The sequence below is a fragment of the Schistocerca cancellata genome, chromosome 8 (genome assembly GCF_023864275.1).
Source record: "Schistocerca cancellata isolate TAMUIC-IGC-003103 chromosome 8, iqSchCanc2.1, whole genome shotgun sequence".
NCBI classification, from domain to species: Eukaryota; Metazoa; Arthropoda; class Insecta; order Orthoptera; family Acrididae; genus Schistocerca; species Schistocerca cancellata.
The window spans coordinates 450,260,001-450,284,163 of NC_064633.1; the positions used below are offsets into that span (position 1 = coordinate 450,260,001).

At 44.1% G+C, this 24,163-nt stretch overlaps 1 protein-coding gene across 3 annotated transcripts in view; it reads left to right on the forward strand.

Annotated features, from left to right (window-relative positions):
• Window positions 1-24,163, forward strand: part of LOC126095181 (vascular endothelial growth factor receptor 1) — a 549,049-nt gene that overhangs the window by 509,780 nt on the left and 15,106 nt on the right. For all 3 annotated transcript variants that reach the window (XM_049909913.1, XM_049909914.1, XM_049909915.1), the window contains 5 exons: window positions 7,760-7,899; window positions 15,928-16,088; window positions 21,401-21,523; window positions 22,574-22,703; window positions 22,836-22,917. In XM_049909913.1, coding sequence (XP_049765870.1) covers window positions 7,760-7,899; window positions 15,928-16,088; window positions 21,401-21,523; window positions 22,574-22,703; window positions 22,836-22,917 — 636 coding nt within the window. The remainder of the gene's footprint in view (window positions 1-7,759; window positions 7,900-15,927; window positions 16,089-21,400; window positions 21,524-22,573; window positions 22,704-22,835; window positions 22,918-24,163) is intronic.

Here is a 24,163-nt window from a genome sequence, read left to right on the forward strand (position 1 = left end):
CCATTTAATGCTGCGATGGCCCAGATTACATTCGTGCTGCTGTATTAAGCCAAAGGAAGTACATGTTCTTGTGTTTGCATCTGCTTTTGTATACCACTGTGATGTCATACTCCTGAAACATCAGTGCCCATTACAACAGTCAAACCAATGGCTCATTCAGGCTAGTCAGCCACCTCAGAGTGTGGTGGTCTATCACTGTGGTGAATGGTTTACCAAATAAATATGGCTGGAACTCATTGGTAGCCCAAGAACTGCAAGGCACTCTTGATTGCTACTAGGAGAATAATCAGGAAGTGTAAGCTGTCACCTTTTCAGCACCTTCCTGAATATGTTTTAAAACTGCATTTATTCCATAACAACTCTGTTGATGTGAAGTGCTGTTTTGGCATTCTCATTATGAAATGCTAGTACTGGAGAAGATATTAGCACCTCCTGAAGGATAAGGAAAGAGCTTTCATCCACCTCACCTTGGCACAGAAATCCTTTCACTGTTACTATGAGAACATTCGGAGAAAACTTCTCAATTTACAGATATATTGAGGATTCAGAAAATCTGTCACTGCTCTTATTTTCTCTGTACTGGACAGATTCTCCTCACTCTTCTCTAGGTGCCCAAACATTATTACTTGGCCAGTGAAGACACTTTTGTCAGATTCAGGTAGATGCCTGCAATTTGAACACAGTTGTCAGGCAGCTTAGATGTTCTTCAAATGTCTTTGGAAGAAATGACATCATCCAGATGGTGAAATGCACCATCCACTTAAGGTGTTGAAATAGATAATCCAGCATATATTTGAAGGTGGCATAACTTTGAACTTGGAGACCATTTGGAATTATGAAGGTCGTCCTGATCAGCCTTGTCAACCTTGATTTGCCAGTAGGCGAATGGTCAACACTTGCTTAGTGGAGAATTGTAGGAAACTGTAGCTCATCTATAAAAAGAGATCACATTTAGAACACTAATGTGAACCATTCTCGAGTACTGCCAGTGTGTTAGGGATTGCCATCAGGTCGGATTACAGGAAGATGGTGGAGTGGTTCAGAGACGGGCTGCTAGATTTTTTTACCAGTATGTTTGATCAACACATGGGAATGCCTGGAGGAAAGATCATCTTTTCATGAAAATGCTATTGAGAAAATGCAGAGAATCGTCATTTGAAGCTGCAGAACAATTCTACTGCCATCAACATAAGTTTTCTTGTAAGGACCATGAATATGGAGAAATTAGGTGTCATACAGAGGCATAACAGTGGTTTTTCTCTCACTTTATTTGGGACTTAAACCGGAAAGGAAATGACAAATAGCGATACAAGGTACTCTCCACCCAGCAGCATACAGTGGGTTGCAGAGTATGTATGTAGATTTAAATACAGCTTACTTGCATGTCCATAGTTTAGAAAAACTTTGGTGCTTTCAAGCAGTCTTAGATTGTCACCAATGCACAGCAATGGGTAGATATATTTTTTCTTAATTTTGTTCAATCATTCATAGACGTTGCAGAAATACCATGTACCCTTCTTCTTATTCTTCTTTACAAGGACAACAGGAGTGGACCAAGGACCTTTTGAAGGTTCAATATCATCATCTTGGACCATCTTCTCGATTTCCTCCTTGATGTTTTTTTGATCAGCCAGTGACACACTATTAAGGTGCTGGCTAATTAGTGGTGATCCCCAGTGTTGATATGGTTCTGTTTTTTTTAGCCATTCTGAATTTTAAAGTATCCAAAATTTGGCGCAGAATGACTAACATTCACCGATGTTTTTCTTCGATAGAGTTGAATCCTATGAGCAGTTACAGTAGCTTCCTCCCCTACATTGTTTGTAGTGGTAGTAGAACAATATTCTTAATTTATGGCACTAAGTTGCCATTTCTGGGCTGGTTTGGCTACTCCTGTATGCATACCTTTAGGGGTGGTTTGTGATCCAAAGTTCTATTTGACGACATACAATGCTTAAGATTGTCTCTAGTATCTAGATGTCTCTTGTGAGCACAGTAGCTTTTAACAACTGAAAAAAGCTTTAAAGTTTGACTGAGTGTCTCTATTAACAACTGGAACGTGTCTAATTGGTGACTTGAGGATAACAATGTACTCAAAAAGCAAACATCGACCCAGAACAATCTTCAGTGCGCGCGTGTGCGCGTACGGGTGCGCACCGCATGCGCGTGTGCGAGTGTGCACGCGCACCTGTTGGAATAGCTTCATCAGTCTAGAGCTCTGATATTAAACAGTCTATGACTGCTTGTGATGCCAGTAAGAAGTCCCATATGAGAATAACAGACTACACACTTTTAAAATGATGAGTTTGAATGGCTGTCTTCTGTCATTGACGTTCATTCTTGCAATACATGTTCCTGTCAGGTGGATATATTTCACTTTTACGACTTTCAGCACAATTGTTTTGGATCACGGAACAGCCTTCTTTATTTGGCATTTGACTTTACAGAAAAGTAAACCCCCTGACTAACTAGCAACCAGACAGGTTGACTCTCAAAGACAATATTAATGAGATTTCCTTACATCTTGGTAACTGTAATTCTTGGAAGATTTTCATTTATGATGGCCTTGCCTCCATAGGTAGTTGCCTCACATACTTTTCCTGATTTGGCAGTCAGACAAGCAGCTTGTATGTTTGTATGGTGACAGTGAAGGCTATGATTGTGGTGAGAAGTGACCTCATACAGACTACACATAATTGTTGAAATGGTTGACCTCTGGTGGCATAGTAGTTGTTGAAAATTGACTTTGTTCTCCACTGTATTGTACAGTGTGTCCAAGACATCCACATTGGAAACAGACTGGTCTGTTGTGTTCCATACTCTGAATGTCTGTTCTTTTGTGTACATCCTAGGATTACCCTTCATATTTAGGCAAATAAAGTGGTGGGGGACTTATTATAAACTTAAGTATTGAAGGAGAATGTATGCATAGATTCTTTTGTGTGGCTCAATGTCCTGGTGTAAATGTTTCAGTGGCTTGTCACTTCGGTGAATTGCATCTCCCCAGCCAGAGGTGACGTACAGTTTAACAAGGAATCCTAAATGCACATTGTTTTTGGCAAATCTCCATATCATTGAGAGTTGATAGTTAGGTTAAAAAAGAAAATAATTGTGGTTCAGTTAAGATTTGATCACGCAATGTTTCTGTTACCAAATATGAACTTCATCATGACTACAATGAGCACTACATCAGCTCTACTCTTGAAAATTAGACCTAGAGTCTTAACATGGAATGAGAACATCATCCTGCTTCTAGCGAGTGTCCATATCATTGACTGGTGAATGTTAAGATGGTGAATGTTAAGACAGTGAAAGTTCCATGGTCCAACTGGATTTTATCATGCAACGTTTGATTTTCAGGCTCACAATTTACTGGCAGACCACCAGGCCCAACTCTTTCTGCTGAAGCTTTGCAAACTGAGTCTTTGCGGCTGTGCCGAGTCTTTGCGGCTGTGCCGAGTCTTTGCGGCTGTGCCGAGTCTTTGCGGCTGTGCCGAGTCTTTGCGGCTGTGCCGAGTCTTTGCGGCTGTGCCGAGTCTTTGCGGCTGTGCCGAGTCTTTGCGGCTGTGCCGAGTCTTTGCGGCTGTGCCGAGTCTTTGCGGCTGTGCCGAGTCTTTGCGGCTGTGCCGAGTCTTTGCGGCTGTGCCGAGTCTTTGCGGCTGTGCCGAGTCTTTGCGGCTGTGCCGAGTCTTTGCGGCTGTGCCGAGTCTTTGCGGCTGTGCCGAGTCTTTGCGGCTGTGCCGAGTCTTTGCGGCTGTGCCGAGTCTTTGCGGCTGTGCCGAGTCTTTGCGGCTGTGCCGAGTCTTTGCGGCTGTGCCGAGTCTTTGCGGCTGTGCCGAGTCTTTGCGGCTGTGCCGAGTCTTTGCGGCTGTGCCGAGTCTTTGCGGCTGTGCCGAGTCTTTGCGGCTGTGCCGAGTCTTTGCGGCTGTGCCGAGTCTTTGCGGCTGTGCCGAGTCTTTGCGGCTGTGCCGAGTCTTTGCGGCTGTGCCGAGTCTTTGCGGCTGTGCCGAGTCTTTGCGGCTGTGCCGAGTCTTTGCGGCTGTGCCGAGTCTTTGCGGCTGTGCCGAGTCTTTGCGGCTGTGCCGAGTCTTTGCGGCTGTGCCGAGTCTTTGCGGCTGTGCCGAGTCTTTGCGGCTGTGCCGAGTCTTTGCGGCTGTGCCGAGTCTTTGCGGCTGTGCCGAGTCTTTGCGGCTGTGCCGAGTCTTTGCGGCTGTGCCGAGTCTTTGCGGCTGTGCCGAGTCTTTGCGGCTGTGCCGAGTCTTTGCGGCTGTGCCGAGTCTTTGCGGCTGTGCCGAGTCTTTGCGGCTGTGCCGAGTCTTTGCGGCTGTGCCGAGTCTTTGCGGCTGTGCCGAGTCTTTGCGGCTGTGCCGAGTCTTTGCGGCTGTGCCGAGTCTTTGCGGCTGTGCCGAGTCTTTGCGGCTGTGCCGAGTCTTTGCGGCTGTGCCGAGTCTTTGCGGCTGTGCCGAGTCTTTGCGGCTGTGCCGAGTCTTTGCGGCTGTGCCGAGTCTTTGCGGCTGTGCCGAGTCTTTGCGGCTGTGCCGAGTCTTTGCGGCTGTGCCGAGTCTTTGCGGCTGTGCCGAGTCTTTGCGGCTGTGCCGAGTCTTTGCGGCTGTGCCGCTAGATGACTGTGCTATCATTTCCACAGAGATGGTGGACTGTCATCACGCTTGGTCCATTTTTTCTGACTGTACTTCAGCTACCATTCCCTGTACGCTATCTGTTTGCTGATTCCTACGCCAGCTGAATGTAATCCAAATTGGCAGCTTTCTAAGGCTGATTGGACGCTTTAGTCCTCCTCAATGACCTTCAAAGAAGGTAGCGTATTTTACAAACATTGTCCTTTGTACCACAGGATATCCCATACCTCGCATTTTTTCTTTACTGCACCATGTCTCGGTCCCCTGGGGGACTGCGGCATCCCACGGTGCAATTTGCTTGCAGAGGCATGCTCTCTACAATTTTAACTGTCATCCTACACTGGTGCACTGTATCCATTCTAAACAGCTGCATGCACTGTGTGGCTACATTCTTCGGGATAATAAAAATGCTGGCTGGATATCCTTTACTAGTTCTTTTAACAGTTTCACTCCTTCTTCTGTTATGTGGGGGCAACCTCTATCAGCTCTTGTGGACCAAAGTTAATTCCTTGATTTGTGGCCTGACCATGTTAGATGATGTCACTGTGAACCCTTCAGCGACCTCTAGCACTTTGGGCCACTACTTTGTGGAGATTTCGAGCTGCATCCACTATCACCCCGCCTTCCTCCCTTGGAAATGAGTGGAGGCGGCTCGGGTGATATCCTTCTCCTCTCTGACTTGTCTGCTGCAGCGCTGCCTTTAGTATGAGCGAGCTTGACCATCTGTCGCCTCCTCCCAGTTTTCCACTCCAGGGTCGGATGAAGTTCACATTCAGATGTTGAAACACCTTTCTCTTGTGGGCAAGTATTTTATCCTTTGTATGTACAGCCACATTTGAGCAGGTGCCATGTTCCCCAGGCATCGGCATGAAGCCACGTCATACCTGTACCTAAGCCTAATAAGGAAAACATCTTCCTTCTAGCTGGCACCCCATTTCTCTCACCAGCTGTGTTGCAGGGTGATGGAACATATGATTTGTGACCAGGTGCTATGGTGGCTCGAGTCTCACAATCTTAACCATTACACAACATGGATTTCATGCACACTGTTCTGCAGTTGACCATCTCATCACTTTGTCAACCAATTTCACGAATCGTTTTCTGCCGAAATACCAGACTGTGACTGTGTTTCTTGATGTGGAGAAAGACTGACACCTGCTGGTGAACTGGTGCCCTCCACACTCTGTACTTGTGTGGCTACAGGGGCTGCCTGCCCTATTTTCTTCAGGAATTTTTGAAAGACAGTCTTCAAGGTACATGGGGGTTCAGCCTTCTTGGATGTCTTTATCCAGGAGAATCAGATGCCTCGAGGCTCCGTCCTGAGCATCATCCTCTTTATCACCATTAATGCTATTATGGACTGTCTCCTGCCAGGCATCTCGAGCTCCCTTCTTATCAACGACTTTGCGATCTGTTGCTGTTCCCCACATACTTGTCACCTCGAGCAGCATCTTCAGCGATGTCTCAATCGTCTTCACTCATGACGCATCAAAAATGTCTTTCGATTTTCCACTGACAAAACCATTTGTATGAATTTCTGGGGCACAGTGAGTTTCTTCACCCACCTTTACACCTTGGGCCTGTTGCTCTTCCTTTCGCTGAAACTACAAAATTCCTGGAGTCCATGCTTGATAGGAAACTTTCTCGGTCCTCTCACATGGGTTACCTGACTATTCCACCCGGTTCCCAGTCCCTAATGTCCTATGCGTTACTTCCTGCTAGATTGCCTATTACGTACTGTCATTTTAGCCATTGCCATTTTTTAAGTGGTGATCCCCTATCACTTTGTGATCATTGTCATCCAGCTGTGACGGTTTGCAATTTCCTGACCCAATTTTCTTTTTTAAACTGCTTATATTCAAGTTTGTGAGTGCTATATGATTTATCAGCCGTTTTAGGAAATGATGCGCAGGCTGCTGCTTGTTTATTATTTTTTCTCCATCATAGCAATATGGTAAAGGATATTTAATCCTTGGTTAGGGTCCTCCAGTGTGTCTACAGCATTTTTGTTGACTTTCCTCCATGGGGAAATCTTTATATTTAGCTATTGTCTTTTGTCAATTAGGCTTAGTGTATAGCCACTATTAACTTCATTTTCTTATTAGTAATTTAAGGTTACGACATGGGCATTTATGATCTCAGTTGTTTTTTGTGCCCTAAAGCGAAATCTTTATTTTTCTTCATTTGGTTATGAGCTGTATTTCTTTAATCCTTTTTTTTTTTTTAATCAAATTGTGTAGAAGCATATTATGTGAAAAATCGGTAGTTTCTCCATGTCCAGAGAGTGCTGCTCTGCAACTGTACACTCAGTTAATGAAACATCACTCCAGTTGTTGACATATTCTTTATTGAAGTTCATGACTGGTTTTGGCCTTCACATTCATGCCATTTTTGACAGGATCTGAAAATCAAACTGTGATGAAGAATGTCAAATGATCTTTATTAGCAAATGGGAGCAGTCTTTCATTAATAAAAAAAGTTTACCTTTGTTCACTGTTGTGCCATCAGTTTTAATTACCAGTGGTGGTAATTACCAGTGGTGGTAATTACCAGTGGTGGTAATTACCAGTGGTGGTAATTACCAGTGGTGGTAATTACCAGTGGTGGTAATTACCAGTGGTGGTAATTACCAGTGGTGGTAATTACCAGTGGTGGTAATTACCAGTGGTGGTAATTACCAGTGGTGGTAATTACCAGTGGTGGTAATTACCAGTGGTGGTAATTACCAGTGGTGGTAATTACCAGTGGTGGTAATTACCAGTGGTGGTAATTACCAGTGGTGGTAATTACCAGTGGTGGTAATTACCAGTGGTGGTAATTATCTTTATCTTACAGCAATAATATTGAATGACACAAAAAATTGAGCATCAGAAGCAACTTTTCTGTTGAATGATACACTAAACTCGTTTCCCTTCCTTATGAATAATTCATTTTCGGCAAAAATTATTATTTTTATTATTATTTTCCCCCATGAGTGCCGTTCTAGTTGCAAAAGATGGTGTTTCACAGCTGCTCATGAGGAGCAGTGACTGATGTTTCAGCCACTTCGAAAATACTCCAACCTCGCAATAAATTTATCGACTTCCAAATGCATGTAGTTGTAAACAACATAATTTCCCCAGGGTGAAGTATGCAGCACTTTCCTTCACAAACAGTCTCTCTGGAGGGGACATAGCTGTCGATTATCGAGCAGCAGGTGCTATGGTACCATCTTCAAACAGCAGTGGCAGTGAAGCTGATCATGTGTCCATGCTTCCAGCTGGTAAGTTTATTATGAACAGTAATTGTAAAAACATTTTCTGTGAATTTGCATTATTATAAAATACTTTCCTGAACCTGATGTGCCTGGGACAACGTTTAGTTGCAGAGTGAGTGAGTGAGTGAGTGAGTGAGTGAGTGTGTCAATAGTGTAAGAGGACTATTCATAAATTGAGCTAGGATTGGTTACTAAAAAAGAAAAAAGAAAAAAAAAGTTCCTGATGCACAGTGTCAAAGAAATGCTGAGAGGCAATGCATAAGTAAAATACCAGATATCAGTATGTAAAGATATATGTTGCTTTAGACAGAGAAGTAGGTGTTGTTGCAGACATCAGTATCAGTGTCTATGTAAGGACTGCTTGCATAGTTCATTTGTAATTTTTATCACGAGTTGTGACATGTCTGAGCAAGTAATTTTAACTTTATTTAAGAAGCATCTACAGTGCTTAAGACACTTCAATTTTCTAATCATCATGTCAACATAAAGATCAGATAAGTTTTTAGTTGGTACAGATTTACAGAAAACATTCTTTGCACTCATTGTCAAACAGTTCATTTTCTGCTTCTCCACAAGCTGGCAACATCAGATAGGCCTATAATAGATGGTGGACTCATGATTGGAAAGTTCTTTGTCTTTTCTATCTCATTATATTATAACTTCATATTTGTCCCTTCTTTCTCTTTTCTGTCTCATTATAACTTTGTCTGCAGCAGTGCACATAGATAAGGAAATAAGTAACAGGATCTTTGATTGCCATACTCACAGACCTGCAGTTTAACATCCAGATTAGGCAGAGATTACTGCTTTGGATCCCCCTGCGGGTTCAGGGGTTAGAATAGGCCCGCGGTATTTCTGCCTGTCGTAAGAGGCGACTAAAAGGAGTCTCAAATGTTTCGGCCTTATGTGATGGTCCCCTCTCGGGTTTGACCTCCATCTTTCTAAATTATTCCGAAGAGCAAGCCAATTGGGGAAGGGCGCCTTACATGGTGCACCGTATCCGTCGTGCATTGAGACCTTTAGCCGGCTTTTTCGTCGTTGCAATGGTGTCCCGCTCGTTTTCCATCTCTTGGGTACGATTACCACGCTGCACTCTGCAGTGTTGCTTTTAACTGCGACGACGACCTTGGACTTTCTTGCACCTAAGATCCAGCACGGTAGCCAGTCCGTTGTGGTGGGGCCACAATGTACCCTGTTGGTTGTAGCCCCCTGACAACACAGGGATCGCTCTACTGATGCCTGCGCCGTTAACTCCCCACTTATGCCAAGGAGTAGATGCCCATCTCTCTGGGGCATCAGGACTCCCGGCAATGGCCATCCTGCCAGGTGGCTATTGCTGTGGCTGGGTGGCGCCCGTGGGGAGGGCCCTTGGTCGGAGTAGGTGGCATCAGGGCGGATGAACCACAATGAAGCGTGGTACATCATCTCTCACTGGTGGGCCTCCACCAGCAGTCTCTAAGTGATCGAGGTCTAACCTCAACGGCAGGAAATACGAACCACGATCATTTCCCTCCCTGGCCACTCCATGGGAGGAACGTATGGCAAAAGAAGGCAGTGGAGAATATTCACACCGGTTCCTTGTGTGTACGCGAGTTGATAGGGAATCGTTTGTCAACCAAGCCCCAGTTTTTTGTGGAGCATTTAGAGGACAAGTTCGGGGAGGTGGAGGGCTTGTCCAAGATGCGCTCTGGTCCTGTGCTCATCAAAACGGCATCCTCTGCCCAGTCCCGGATGTTGCTCAATTGTGACAAGTTGGGGGATGTTTCAGTTAGCATCACGCCGCATAAGAGTCTCAACATGGTCTAGGGTATTATATTCCACAGGGATCTTCTTCTGCAGTCCGACGATGAATTATGCGCCAACCTCGAACGACGAGGTGTGCACTTCGTCCGGCGTGTCCATCGGGGTCCGAGGGATAATCAGGTAGCCACCGGTGCCTTCATCTTGGCCTTTGAGGGTGATGTCTTACCCGGAAAGGTTAAGGTGATGGTTTACCATTGCGATGTGAAACCATATATCCCTCCTCCGATGCGGTGTTTTAAATGCTGGAAGTTCGGGCACATGTCATCTCGCTGTACTTCCAGCATCACGTCTCGGGATTGTGGACGTCCTTCGCATCCTGATACTCCATGTGCCCTGCCTCCTATCTGTGTTAACTGCGGAGAACACCATTCCCCCTGCTCACCAAACTGTAGGATATTCCAGAAAGAAAGGAAGATAATGGAATATAAGACCCTGGACCGCCTGACCTACCCCGAGGCTAGACGGAAATGCGAGCGGCTCCATCCTGTGGCAATGACGTCAACCTACGCCGCTGCTGCAACGACGGTTCTCCCATCATCACGACTCGGCTCTAAGATAAGACTTCTTCGGCTACTCTCTCTCGAGGAAGGGGTCCCTTGGGGACCTCCCTTCGCAAGTTCTGACCAGCGGCACAGCAGACACCCGCAAGTATCTGAAACAACCACCGGTCGCTGGTCGTAGGGCGTCACGGTTATCTTCAGTCCCTGAGACTGACCCGGTGCGGCCCTCCCAGCCAGAACCACCTAAGGCACAGCGCGCAAAGCAGACCAAGAAAAAGGCTCCCAAGCATATTGACATTGCAGTGGCACCTGTCCCACCGCAACCTTCTCACTCTGCATCCGAAGATGAGGTGGAGATTCTGGCGTCCGCTGAGGACCTGGATCTCGCCAGTCCCTCGGACGCAATGGATGGCTGTTGCACAGGTGGTGACTCAGTAGCAGCAGGGGCCCAGGAGGTGTAATCTGCCTCCCCAGTCCCTTCACGCCTTTCCCATCCATGGACAATACCATCCTCCAGTGGAACTGCAGCGGTTTCTTCCACCATCTAGCAGAGCTCCGACAACTTATCAGCCTTCGCCCTTTCTTGTGCATTGCACTTCAGGAAACTTGGTTTCCCGCAATGCGAACCCCCGCCCTCCGTGGCTATCGGGGTTATTATAAGAACCGGGCAGCTTATGAAAGGGTGTCTGGTGGCGTCTGCATATATGTCCTTAACTCTCTTCACAGCGAGTTTCTTCCTCTACAAACAGCTTTAGAGGCTGTCGCTGTTCGGGTGTGGACGCCACAGGCTGTTACCGTCTGCAGTCTTTACCTTCCACCGGATGGTGCCGTCGCGCAGCATGTCCTGGCTGCTCTGATAGCCCAATTGCCGCCACCTTTCTTATTGCTGGGCGATTTAAATGCCCACAACCCTCTATGGGGTGGGACTGTCTCCGATGACCGCGGTCGGGCCGTGGAGCATGTGTTGGCTCAGCTCGACCTTAGCCTCTTGAACACCGGTGCTCCCACACATTTCAGTGTGGCCCATGGCTCGTTCTTGGCCATCGATCTCTCTCTTTGCAGCCCCGGACTTGTCCCGTTCCTCCACTGGAGAGTGCATCCTGACCTGTGTGGTAGTGACCATTTTCCCATCTGTTTGTCACTGCCCCAGTGTCGTTCTTCTGGGCGCCTGCCCCGCTGGGCTCTCCACAGGGCTGACTGGCCGGCTTTTACTTACAGTGCAACCATTGAGTCTCCCTCACAGGGTGACATTGACGAGGTGGTCCGTATCTTAACCACGTCCATCATTTCGGCGGCCGAGGCTGCCATCCCCCGCTCTTCTGGACTCCCTCGGAGGAAGGCTGTACCTTGGTGGTCGCCGGAGATTGCTGAGGCTATTCACGACCGTCAACGGGCTCTCCAGCGTCATAGCCGGCACCTGTCTCTCGAGACCATCATCGCCTTTAAGAGGCTCCATGCCTTGGCCCGTCGTCTTATTGCACGGCGTAGGCAGGAGTGCTGGGAGAGGTATGTCTCCTCCTTGGGCTCCCGTGTCTCCCCCTCGCTCGTGTGGTCCCAAATCCGGCGGATTTACGGATACCAGACCCCTCTGGGTGTCCCTGGGATCTCCTTGGACGGCGCTGTCTGCACGGATGCTGCCGCCATTGCTGAACACCTTGCTGCGCACTTTGCTAAGAGCTCTGCGACTGCAACTTATCCCCCCGCCATTCGCTCTTTAAAGGAGCGAGCCGAGCAGACGCTGTTATCATTCCACACGCGTCGTTCTGAAAAATACAATGCTCCTTTCAGCGAGAGGGAATTCCTCGCTGCCCTCGCCGATTGCCCTGATACAGCACCAGGACCAGACTGCATCCACGCACAGATGCTGACGCATCTCTCCAGGGACTGCCAGAGACACATCCTCACCATCTTTAACTGCATTTGGAGTGAGGGCGTGTTCCCGTCGCAATGGCGAGAGGGTCTTATTGTCCCCATCTTGAAACCCGGTGCGGACCCACTGGCGGTGGACAGCTATCGTCCCATTACCCTCACCAACGTTTTGTGCAAATTTCTCGAACGTATGGTGGGATGGCGTTTGTGTTGGGTCCTTGAGTCGCGTGGTCTCCACGCTCCATCCCAGGGTGGCTTCCGTCGGGGCCGGTCTGCAGCGGACAATTTGGTGCAGCTGGAATCTGCTATCCGTACGGCCTTTGCCCGACATCAGCATCTCGTTGCTGTCTCTTTTGATCTGCAGAAGGCGTATGACGCCACATGGAGGCATCACATCCTTGCTACGTTGCATGAGTGGGGTCTTCGTGGTCAGTTCCCGGCTTTTCTTCAAACCTTTTTATTGCGCCGCTCTTTCCGGGTGCAAGTGGGTGCCGCCTCTAGTTCATCTTATATACAGGAAAATGGGGTCCCGCAGGGCTCAGTGTTGAGCGTCTCCTTATTTCTAGTGGCCATTAATGGTCTGGCTGCAGCTGTAGGGGCGTCGGTGTCTCCTTCTTTGTATGCCGACGACTTCTGCATCTCATTTGGCTCCACGACTACGGGAGTCGCCGAACGCAGGCTGCAAGTAGCCATTCGCAAGGCAGCATCGTGGGCACTGACTCATGGTTTTCAGTTCTCTGCAGCCAAGACTCGAGTTATGCACTTCTGCAGGCGTCGGACGGTCCACCCTCATCCTGAACTTTACCTCGACGGCCACCTGCTTGACGTGGTGGACACTTGCCGCTTCTTAGGACTCGTCTTTGATGCCCGGCTCACATGGGTTCCTCATATTACTCAGCTGAAGCAAAAGTGCTGGCGGCACCTCAACGCCCTCCGCTGCCTGAGCCACACATCTTGGGGTGCGGATTGCTGCACGCTGTTGCGATTATACAGAGCCCTTGTGCAGTCCAGGCTTGATTATGGGAGCCTGGCCTATGGGTCTGCATCACCCTCAGTGTTGAAGTTGTTAGACCCCATACACCACTGTGGGGTTCGGCTTGCAACTGGCACTTTTCGTACGAGCCCCGTGGATAGTCTACTGGTGGAGGCCGGGGTTCCCCCGCTGCGGATTCGCCGCCATCGACTGCTCGCCGACTATGCTGTCCACGTGCATTGCTCGCCGGGCCATCCCAATCGTCGCCTGCTTTTCCCTGCCATGGTCCTCCATCTGCCCGAACGGCGACCTCGGTCTGGGCTTTCCATAGCTGTCCGCGTCCAGTCCCTGCTGTCGGAACTGGGGTCATTCCCTCTTCTGCCTCCCTTCCGGGTCCGTGCACCTACGCCTCCCTGGTGTTTGCCCCAGCCGTCCGTCTGTCTGGACTTGGCACAGGGACCCAAGGACTCGGTTCCGCCTGTGGCCCTCCGTCGCTGTTTTCTTGCGCTCCTCGCCTCATTTTCGGGCTGTGAGACTGTCTTCACTGATGGTTCCCTGGTTGATGGTCGCACTGCTGCTATCCCTCTTCTCCTGTGGTATCCTCTATTCGGGAGTCTGTTTCCGCCATTACCCGCTCTGGTCGTTTGGTGGTCTTTGTTTGGACGTCAGGTCACGTTGGCATCCCGGGGAACGAACGTGTCGACAGGCTGGCCAAAGGGGCGATCGACGCCCAAGCTTTGGAGATCGGCCTCCCAGCTCGAGATCAGCAGTTGGTGTTGCGCCATCAGGTGCTTGGGATGTTGGCTGACATCCCCGAATAAACTGCGGGCTGTTAAGGAGACGACCAATGTGTGGTGGTTCTCCCTGCGGGCTTCTCGCAGGGACTCTGTCATGCTGTGTCGGCTCCGCATCGGCCATACCTACCTGACGCATGGCCATCTTTTGCATCAGGAGGATCCCCCCCTGTGTCGGTGTGGGTCCCGGCTGACGGTCGCCCACATTTTGTTGGAGTGTCCCCGACTGCGCACCCTCCGACAGTCTTTTAATCTCCCAGGCACTTTGCCTTTGGTTTTATGTGACGATGCCTCCATGGCTGATGACGTTTTAAATTTTATCCGTGGTAGTCCTTTTTATGGTTCCATTTAGGGAGGTGCTGCACCTTTCCCTTTCTGTGTCTTTTGTCCTCAAGTCTCTCAATATTTGTTGCTGTTTTGGTGTATCGTCAGATGGTTGACTCTTTCCCTTTTTTTTTGTTCTCGTGATCAGTCAACCGGTCTCCGGCCATCTTCTTTTCTTCTGTTTCCTTTTGTTTGGTGTTCCTCTGTACTCTTCGTGTCTGTTGTGTTCGTTGCCGCATTTGTGTTCTTTTAGGGCCTGGGGGGAGTCTCCTTCTCCTTGGGGTTTTACCTGCTTCGTGAATTTATGTCTCACCTGTTTTTGGAATGGGGGACTGATGACCTTCGCTGTTTAGTCCTCCTTAAACATCCCAATAACCACCACCACCACTGCTTTGGAGAAATTTAGTAATGAACTGTAGACCAGTTATTTTTATGTTTCATGGAAATATTGTTCCATTGTTGTTTGTTTTGTCAGCTGTATGTTGAAGTAATTCACCTGTGAGCCTAAATAAATCTATTGAATTGTTACCTTTAGCTTGAGTACGCTAATGTCTGTCTTTTGAATCAATAATGCTGCATGAGTTGAGGTTTGGTAGCCCAAGTGTGACAAGATTTGTTTATTACTGACCGTATCTTCAATTCTGCGTTGCCACGAGATGCATCTGTAAGCTGTACTTTCATGCATTAATCACTATTATCCACATTCTCAGAGTCCCAGTTCTTTTGGTCTGATCTCCTCTCTCGCAGACATTCTTTTCTCGAAAATTGTTATTCTTTCTATTCTCCCCCCCCCCCCTCCCCCCCCCCAAAACACACACACACACACACACACACACACACACACACACACACACACACACACACACACACACACACACACACACACACACACACACACACACTCACTCACTCACTCACTCTACACTGGAAGGTCCAGGTCTTAGTTTTTTGACCATCATTTCGAACCATTCACGTTACAAATTACTACGGAAAGTAAAACTGAAAGTGAAGGGATATCCTCTGATGCTTCACCATTTGTGTGCAGAAGTAAATTGAATTACGTCCATTACAGCGTGTGGATATACATGTTTATAGTGTCAGCAACATGGACTTGTGGCTCATTGACATTTACAAGCTACAGCAAACCTGTCAATATTGACAGTTATATTACTTGCCATAACATACTAACACAAAACTTTTATCAGATGTAATCAGTTACACATTTTTGTAGCTTCCTTTCATAGTATTGAAATTACAACTGATGATAGTTATGATCGAATGTATCAAGATGGCAGCTGAGCTCTATATGGGGTCCCATATAAGCCACATCATCTTATTAGTGCACCACATCAGGATTTCGTGAGTGGATGAGAAGCAATGTCGAGCATGCCTAATCATGCGGGAGTTGAAGTATCACATGCTATTTCCTCATTCCCCTCCTCCACCCCACTCCTCACAAGCTCCTTATTCTCAGTCTTTCCATAGCATTGGTAGTTGGGGAGGGAGAGGGAGAGGGGGGGGGGGGGGTAGAGAGCTAACAATTTTTTTAATAGCACCCACAACCATTTTCTTGACAATTGATGGATGACATTTACTTTGAGGTTGTTAAATTTAGTTACAATCATATGTAAGATTTCTTGGAAATTTAGTTTACATGACTTAATTGTATTTAGTATTTGTCAATACTGTATCAATAATACGAGGTACTTAAATTACATGCTACCATAGTGACACGCTGCATGTGACTCATTGCTCTACTGCTGCACTTTAGGTGAAGATGATTATGTGATGAGCAACAACAGCATACAACCAGAATGGAGATCCAATTACAGAGGAGATTACAAAGGCAATGTTCGTCCAATATGTACCTGTGACCTACTGTGTTGGGCATTCCAGGTAGCTAAAGGAATGGAATATCTTGCTTCTCGGAAGGTACACATTTTCAGTTGATATTATTCATTATTTCAATATAGTTTTGAATTTTACCTGTTGCAAAATATTTAGCTGAAATATTCACTAAAATTCCACTGTAAAAAAAATTGTATTTTCTGTAGTCACTATTGACATTGAACTCCCTTTTTATAACCAGCTGCAGTAAACTTTGATTGTTAGGGAATGAAGACGTGTTTTAAATACTGTGAACCTAAAAATTACCATTTGGTACAAGGAAGCTTGTTTATTTAGTTAAGTCATCTTAAGAGTAACCTAGTTGGAAAAAAATTGTCAAATCAAAAAAAAAAAAGAAAAAGATTCTTGTGAACTTGTATTAACAAAATTATGATGGTGGGATTTCTTGGTAGGGTGAATGCAAACTGTTATTTTGGATGGAGGGACACTGACAGCAGTAATTCCAGGCAAGCTACAAGAAAGTGTGTTGAGGCACTTGTTGTTCATTGTGTGTGTTACTAATCTACCTGGTGATGTTAACAGTAATGTGAGTTTTTGCAGATGATGTAGATATCTGTAATGTAGTACTGTATGAAAAAAGTTGCAGAAATATTCAGTCATATTTTGACACGATTCCAAAATGGTGCAAAGATTGGTGACTTATTTTAAATGTACATGAATGTAAAGTTACACATTTAAAAAAAAGTGGCGTCACATTAGTACAGTTATAATTATTCACAAGTAGGCTCTGTCAACTTGATACAAATACTATGGCATAACAGTTTGTAGAGATATGAAACGGAATCTTCAGACATGCTTAGTCATAGGTAAGGCGGAGAGCATACCTGAGTTAATTGGGAGGATGCTGGCATGCTGTCGTCTACAAAGGAGACTGCTTAAGTCACTTGCACTTCCCATTTTAGAATATTGTTCATGTGATGTTGTTGGGTTCAAGGAGAATGTCATGGAATTGTTTATAGGGAGGGAAAAGACTGTATTGGCAGATTCTCTGACAGACATAAATTATCCTATGAAAACTTAATTATAAAATTTGTACAACAGATATTTAGTAAAGAATTGAGAGATATACTTCAGTTCTGTATGTATCAGCCCCATAAGGATTGTGAAAACAAGTTTAGTCTAGTTACGCAATGCACAAAGCTATTTAATCAATGGTTCTTTGCATGCTCCACATATGATAGGAATGACTAGAAACTGTAACACATGGTGACTTAGGAAATATCCTCTGCTGTACACTTCACAGGGGTAGAGTATGAATGTAGATGTAGAAATGTTAGCATTTACCCACTTTTGTCAGCAGTAATATTATATTGTTCATAAAACTGTGTATGACAACATTCTTTTAAGGTATATATTTTAAGACTAAGGGTATAATGCATTTATCTTGCACTGTGTTGTGTAAATGGAGAGTCAAAACTTCCCTACATTCCATTGGTTACTGTCCCTGAGGTGAATTCATAAATTTTGAATTAAAATATTAACATATAAACAGCATTTCACAATTCCTATTAGAGACTTCTGTGGCTACTGTGAGGACTTTGTAGATGGTGTTCTGGTGAGGAACCCATGCCCAAAAGTGTACCGTTTGATATAAAAAAGTTCGAAGTTGAGATCACTTTGAAGTTGCCCACTTCACAGTAAAACCAGCGGAGTAAGGGGGCCCCTGACCAGAGTGCCTTACTGGAGCCCATAGCGAGGGTAATGCTTAGAGTACTTGTTGTTAGGTTCTCTTTTGTGTGATGGACATCCTCCTTAGTCAAATGTGCACCACATGTACAGAGTACCGCAGTCAGCCCGCAGTCAAACCAGTTTCTCATAACTGTTGTTTTAGTTGGATGAAAATGGTGTGTGATGTCATAATTACAGCAGGGACTGACAATGGTGCCCTCTTTTCATTTTGGAGGTGCATACCATGAAGTGGGGATTTGAAAGTGGATTTCTTGAAATTTGTGTTACATATGCAGATGGTGCATTAATTAACATGGGTTTCTTGTCAAACCTTTAGCTACTAAAGGCCACTCTACAACCCAGAAGTCTGCAATAGAAATTGAGGAACACCTTTTATATTGCTGTATGTATGTCGTCGTCGTCGTTGTTGGGCTCTTCAGTCCAAAGACAGGTTTGGTGCAGCTCTCCTTGCTACTCTATCCTGTGCAAACGTCTTCATCTTTGAGTAAGTACTGCACCCTGCATGCTTCTGAATCTGCTTAGTGTACTCATCTCTTGGTCCCCCTGTATAATTCTTACCCTCCACGCGTCCCTTCAACACTAAACTGGTGATCCCTTGATGCCTCAGAACGGGTCATACCGACCGGGCCCTTCTTCTAGTCAAGTGGTACCACAAATTCCTCTTCTCTCCAGTTCTATTCAGTACCCCCTCATTAGTTAAGTGATCCACCTATCTAATCTTCAGCATTCTTCTGTAGCACCACATTTCGAAAGCTTCTATTCTCTTCTTGTCTAAACTGTTTATCATTCACATTTCACTTCCACACATTGCTACACTCCATATAAATACTTTCAGAAAAAGACTTCATGGCACTTAAATCTGTACTCATTGTTAATAGATCTCCCTTCTTCACAAATGCTTTCCTTGCCATTGCCAGTCTACATTTTATATCCTCTCTACTTCGACCATCATCAGTTATTTTGCTGCCCAAGTAATAACTTGTCTACTTTGTTAAGTATCTCATTTCCAAAAGTAATTCCCTCAGCATCACCTGATTTAATTTGATTACATTGCATTGTCCTCATTTTGCTTGTGCTGTATGAATGTAATCCAAATATTTATTTATTGAACAGAAGGGGTGGTATGCTATGTATATCCTCACATGGTAGCTTTTTTATATGATTTATTCCCATGTGAAAATTTCCATTTCTGCATCTGTCAGTATTTGTCCGAATAACATGAGAGTTAGCTAGCTATCTTGTATGATTATGAGAAATAAATACATTTTTAAATGAAAGTAAACAGCAGCAGTTGCTTTCTGTAACTTTAGAGGCAGAAAATGAGAGAACAGAAACTGGAACTGAAACAAGATCAAAATTATTAAATTTATTCTTCTTCTTTATCTTCTGACTTTATCCCATGTTTTTATAGGATTGGCTAGTTATTCTGGGTTTGGTAATGTAAGTGGTACAGTGTGGCCATATGCCTTTCCTGTTGTCAAAATGATTAAATTAATTATATCTAAAAAGAAAGATGATGAGACTTACCAAACAAAAGCGCTGGCAGGTCGATAGACACACAAACAAACACACACAATTCTAGCTTTCGCAACCAACGGTTGCCTCGTCAGGAAAGAGGGTAGGAGAGGGAAAGACGAAAGGATTTGAGTTTTAAGGGAGAGGGTAAGGAGTCATTCCAATCCCGGGAGCGGAAAGACTTACCTTAGGGGGAAAAAAGGACAGGGATATATATATATATATGTGTGTGTGTGTGTGTGTGTGTGTGTGTGTGTGTGTGTGTGTGTGTGTGTGTGTGTGTGTGTGAGAGAGAGAGAGAGAGAGAGAGAGAGAGAGAGAGAGAGAGAGAGAGAGAGAGAGAGAGAGAGAGAGAGAGAGAGAGAGAGAGTGTGTATACCTGTCCTTTTTTCCCCCTAAGGTAAGTCTTTCCGCTCCCGGGATTGGAATGACTCCTTACCCTCTCCCTTAAAACCCAAATCCTTTCGTCTTTCCCTCTCCTTGCCTCTTTTCTGACGAGGCAACCGTTAGTTGCGAAAGCTAGAATTTTGTGTGTTTGTTTGTGTGTCTATCGACCTGCCAGCGCTTTTGTTTGGTAAGTCTCATCATCTTTCTTTTTAGATATATTTTTTCCACGTGGAATGTTTCCCTCTATTATATTCATATCATTAATTTGATTAAATTAATTAAAATAATACATTATACCAAAATGTAAAATATGAATGGGCTATAACTTCTTCTACAATTTTAAGGACATTTCCAGCTTAGTAGTGATTGTCTGGATGACACTAAATACTGGTATTTCAACTATTCTGAGGCCAGACTCCCGGTCACTGTGAAGGGAGGGAGGATTGATGGATGATCGAGGTTTAGTGTCCTGTCAGCAATGAGGTCATTAGAGATGGATCACAACCTTAGATTGGGGAGAGATGGGAAACTAAATTGTCTGAATCATTTTCAGTGAGACCATCTCAGAATTTGCCTTAAGTGATGCAAAGAGACTTCATGAAATCTGAATATGGATGTGAATCCAGTGACTTACCATTACGCGCCACCTTGATTGATAAAAAATTTTGCAGCCACATGAACAAGCATAAGTGAAATGCATGTGCATCACTATTAGCATTTGATAAATACAATGATGACTGAGACGATCATGTACATAGCAAATATTTGCTGAAGCATTTCATGCGAAAACCAAAAAGGATAAACAAAAAACAGGAAAGCAGTAATTGGGGAAACAAAATGTTATGAAGGAGACCAAGAAGATTACACTTACTCTGCTCAATTTTATTGTTGCATTTCTTATTGATAGTGTAACACTTATCAACTTGTGTGGGCATAAATACGAGGGCATGCTGAAAACTGATGCCTCCAAATTTGTATGTGAAAACTCTGTAAGCTTTCTGAATAAAACAAATGTTACTAACAGTCTACATCTTTGTTCTTCATATGTACATATTTATTTCTAAACATAGTCACCCTGGTGACAAACACATTTCTCCCAATGAGAGGCCAATTTGTTGTTACCATCTTTGTAGAAGGTTTGACTTCGTTGTTGGAGTCACAACTTCAAATCTGCTTTCACCACACCATTACTATCAAAGTGAAGTCGAAGAAGGTGTGCTTTGCGTTTTGCAAACGCATGAAAATCGAATGGGGACAAGTCGAGACTGCACGGAAGATTATGAATGACAGTGAACCCAAGGCAACAGATCGTTGGAGGGGTCACAGCTTTTGTATGCGGTCTGGCATTGTCATGCTAAAGGAGAGAGTGCTTCATGTGTGAACGAGCTCTTCATATTCAAAACTCAATTACAGCACACTGTTCCTCATGCACTAAAATAGTTATGTTAAACACAGCCATATTACATGCTACGATTCGTAGCCCTATAATGAGAGAGGATTGCAAATGTGTAGACACGAAGAAGGAAGGTATAGAGTGTTACTAACATCTGTCTTCCGTAAAAATCTGAGTTTTTACATTAAAAATTAAGAGATATTACTTTTCAGCATACCCTTGCAAAGCAGATATTTACTGTTAAGAATGTTGTAAGCTGCCATATGCCATAAATGAGTCCTATTTTAACTGTAATCCCATTTTCAATATAAATTGTTCTCTTTCTTACAATTTTTTTTTCTACCTATTTAAGGTTCTGCATGGAGATCTGGCTGCAAGGAACATTTTACTTGCTGATGAAAATGTAGTGAAGATCTGTGATTTTGGTCTAGCGAAGAGCATGTACAAATCAAACAACTATAAGAAGAAAGGAGATGTAAGAATCTTTACCTTTTGTGCTGTTTATTTAGTGTCTAAATTAATATGTAATTGAAGATAGGGCAGAATGGATAAAAATAAAATAAAGTAGGGTAAATAAAAAGCTGTAGACACTGGCTAAAGATGATATGCTTGACAGAAAATATACATACAAGTTCGTGTGGTTTTGGCATCACAAAATAATGAGAGGGAAATGTGGAAGGCTAACAGAAAGTAACTTAAAAAAAAAAAACAGATTCGAGAAACATGGTAGTTGCACAGGTGATAGACTCGAGATGTCTAGATGTGTTATCAGACACCACAAAAACAAAACAAAAAAATAAGATAAACAATTTCCTGCGCATACCAACTGCAGAAAATTGTTTACATTCGGCAGGTTTTCCAGTACGTGACTTCTGATAGTTTCCTTCCTTCACTGCAATGAACTTGCACATTGTTTCTTTAAGGAGAAGTAAGGAAACTCGGATGTTGCACTTGCACTATCTATGTTGGCAACAGTTACCCTAGCATTGATCTTTAAATGACAAAATCAATCTACACATTAACTCACAATATTCAAAGGAAACTTCAAAATTTTTGTTCCATATGTGATCCATAAAAAAGTTAACACACACTATTCAATGGGAAGATAGTTTTTCTGGAACATATATCTGCCAAAGTAAGTATGCCAGTATTATTTGTTGGCCACAAAGAAGTCTAGGACTTATTCAGTCCAGTAGTGGACAGATATCGTATTCCAATTCAGTGTGTTCCTCCCACAGAAAGAACTATAGTATTATACAATTACAGCACAGTTAATGGAGGAGAATTATTCTTCAGGCTACAACAAATATTATTTGGACAGGTGGCCTCTGAAACAGTGTAAAAGCTGAAAATAGCATCTCAGAAAATACAGGAATGAGGGAACTAGTTTGTTGCCGTTTCTGTTAACTCTTTGTCATCAAAGATGAACATTGTGGTAGCCTTCCAGTAAGTTCATAACTAAGAGCAGCATTTAAGGGGCACAGTTTTTCCCACAGTTCATTCACAACTGACTCATTGTTTCTAGGGCCCATTACCTGTTAAATGGATGGCCATTGAATCGATAAGAGACAGGATATTCTCAACACAATCTGATGTCTGGTCATATGGAATTGTGCTCTGGGAGTTTTTTTCTTTGGCAAGGACACCATACCCAGGTTAGTTGTGAGCGTATATAGACAGCTGTGAAACTATTGTATTTATAGGACTACCCTTTATGGTGTTTGTAATTACATCTGTAGTATGTTCCTTGTGTTAAAATGATTCTTTTCATTTGTTTAAAAATTTAGGCATGGAAGCAGATGAGAAGCTTTATAACAAGTTGCTGAATGGTTATCGAATGGAGAAACCAGAATATGCAACATATAATATGTAAGTACAAACTAAAATGTACACTATACAAAAATATCTCTTCTAACTCGTGGCCTTTCAGATAGAACAGTGGTGTGGAACATGATTATTGACATAACACTAGTGAAACTGAAAATCACCAAAACAAACTGGATTCTTTTCTGCAACTTGGTAACATTTTATGACTTGTCATTCACGGTTGTGGCTGTTATGTAAGAGCACAATAGCACGTGAACACCCTAACTTTTGACACCGTGCGGATTTAATGGTTATTTTTCTTTGAATGCCGTTAATGTATTGTAGGTGTGCTAATCTGAAATGCACATTACCGTTCTACTCTGCTGTCCTACATTGCTCCTCTTTACTCAGTGAAACTTGGCATCAGGGTTGCGAGCGCATCTTCACTTGTGCGTGTTTTAAGGAGCTTCTGTGCATGCACAATTGGTGTGACATAATTGCCTTATGGGCCAAATACATACAAATTTGATAAACAATATGCACGGTTTGTGGCGTTCAGTACTAGCCCTTACCACTCAACAAGTTTACATCAGTGCCACCAGGTGGTAGCACACTGCCGCAGACATTTAATCACGTTTGCTTGGCATAAATCCTGCTAGGTAGTAGCACACTCCACAGATATACCAAGTCACTCACAATATAGTAAAATTAGATTGGTCATCGTATATGTTATACAATCTGTTCATTGTAAGAATAAACCCGATGTAAACAAACGTAAACACAATGATTGGTCAGAAGCCATAGCACATGTACACTGGTGTTGTTACACTCTTGGAAGTAGGTCCTACTTATGTATTAGATGTATTATTACTACGTTACGTTAAATGAAACTTTAAGATATTCAAATGTATTAACAGCCATCAATGTTTTTCTTAATCACGCTTTAGCTATGTAGTTTTTATTTTGAAAACGGTCTACAGTCACAGCCTCTGCAGCTTTGGGGTCTGATTGTCGCACTATTAATGCAAAGTATGAAAATGGCTGAGGCTGAGGCTGCTTTCTGTTCCATAGTGAAACATGCATGTGGAATATGGATAAAAGGGCCAAGAAATAGGCTGTTCTTAATGATTTTCATAAATTTATGGAGATAATCGGCTTTGAAGTTTTCCCAGTCACTGTATGTAACACATTTGATACATTGTCTGTGTAGTGCAGTCAGTAGTGTAATGGAATGCTAACCAAATAAATTTAATGGTTAGTTAGTTCAGATCTCTCCAGTATAATTTTTTTGTTGTCATTAGATTTGAAA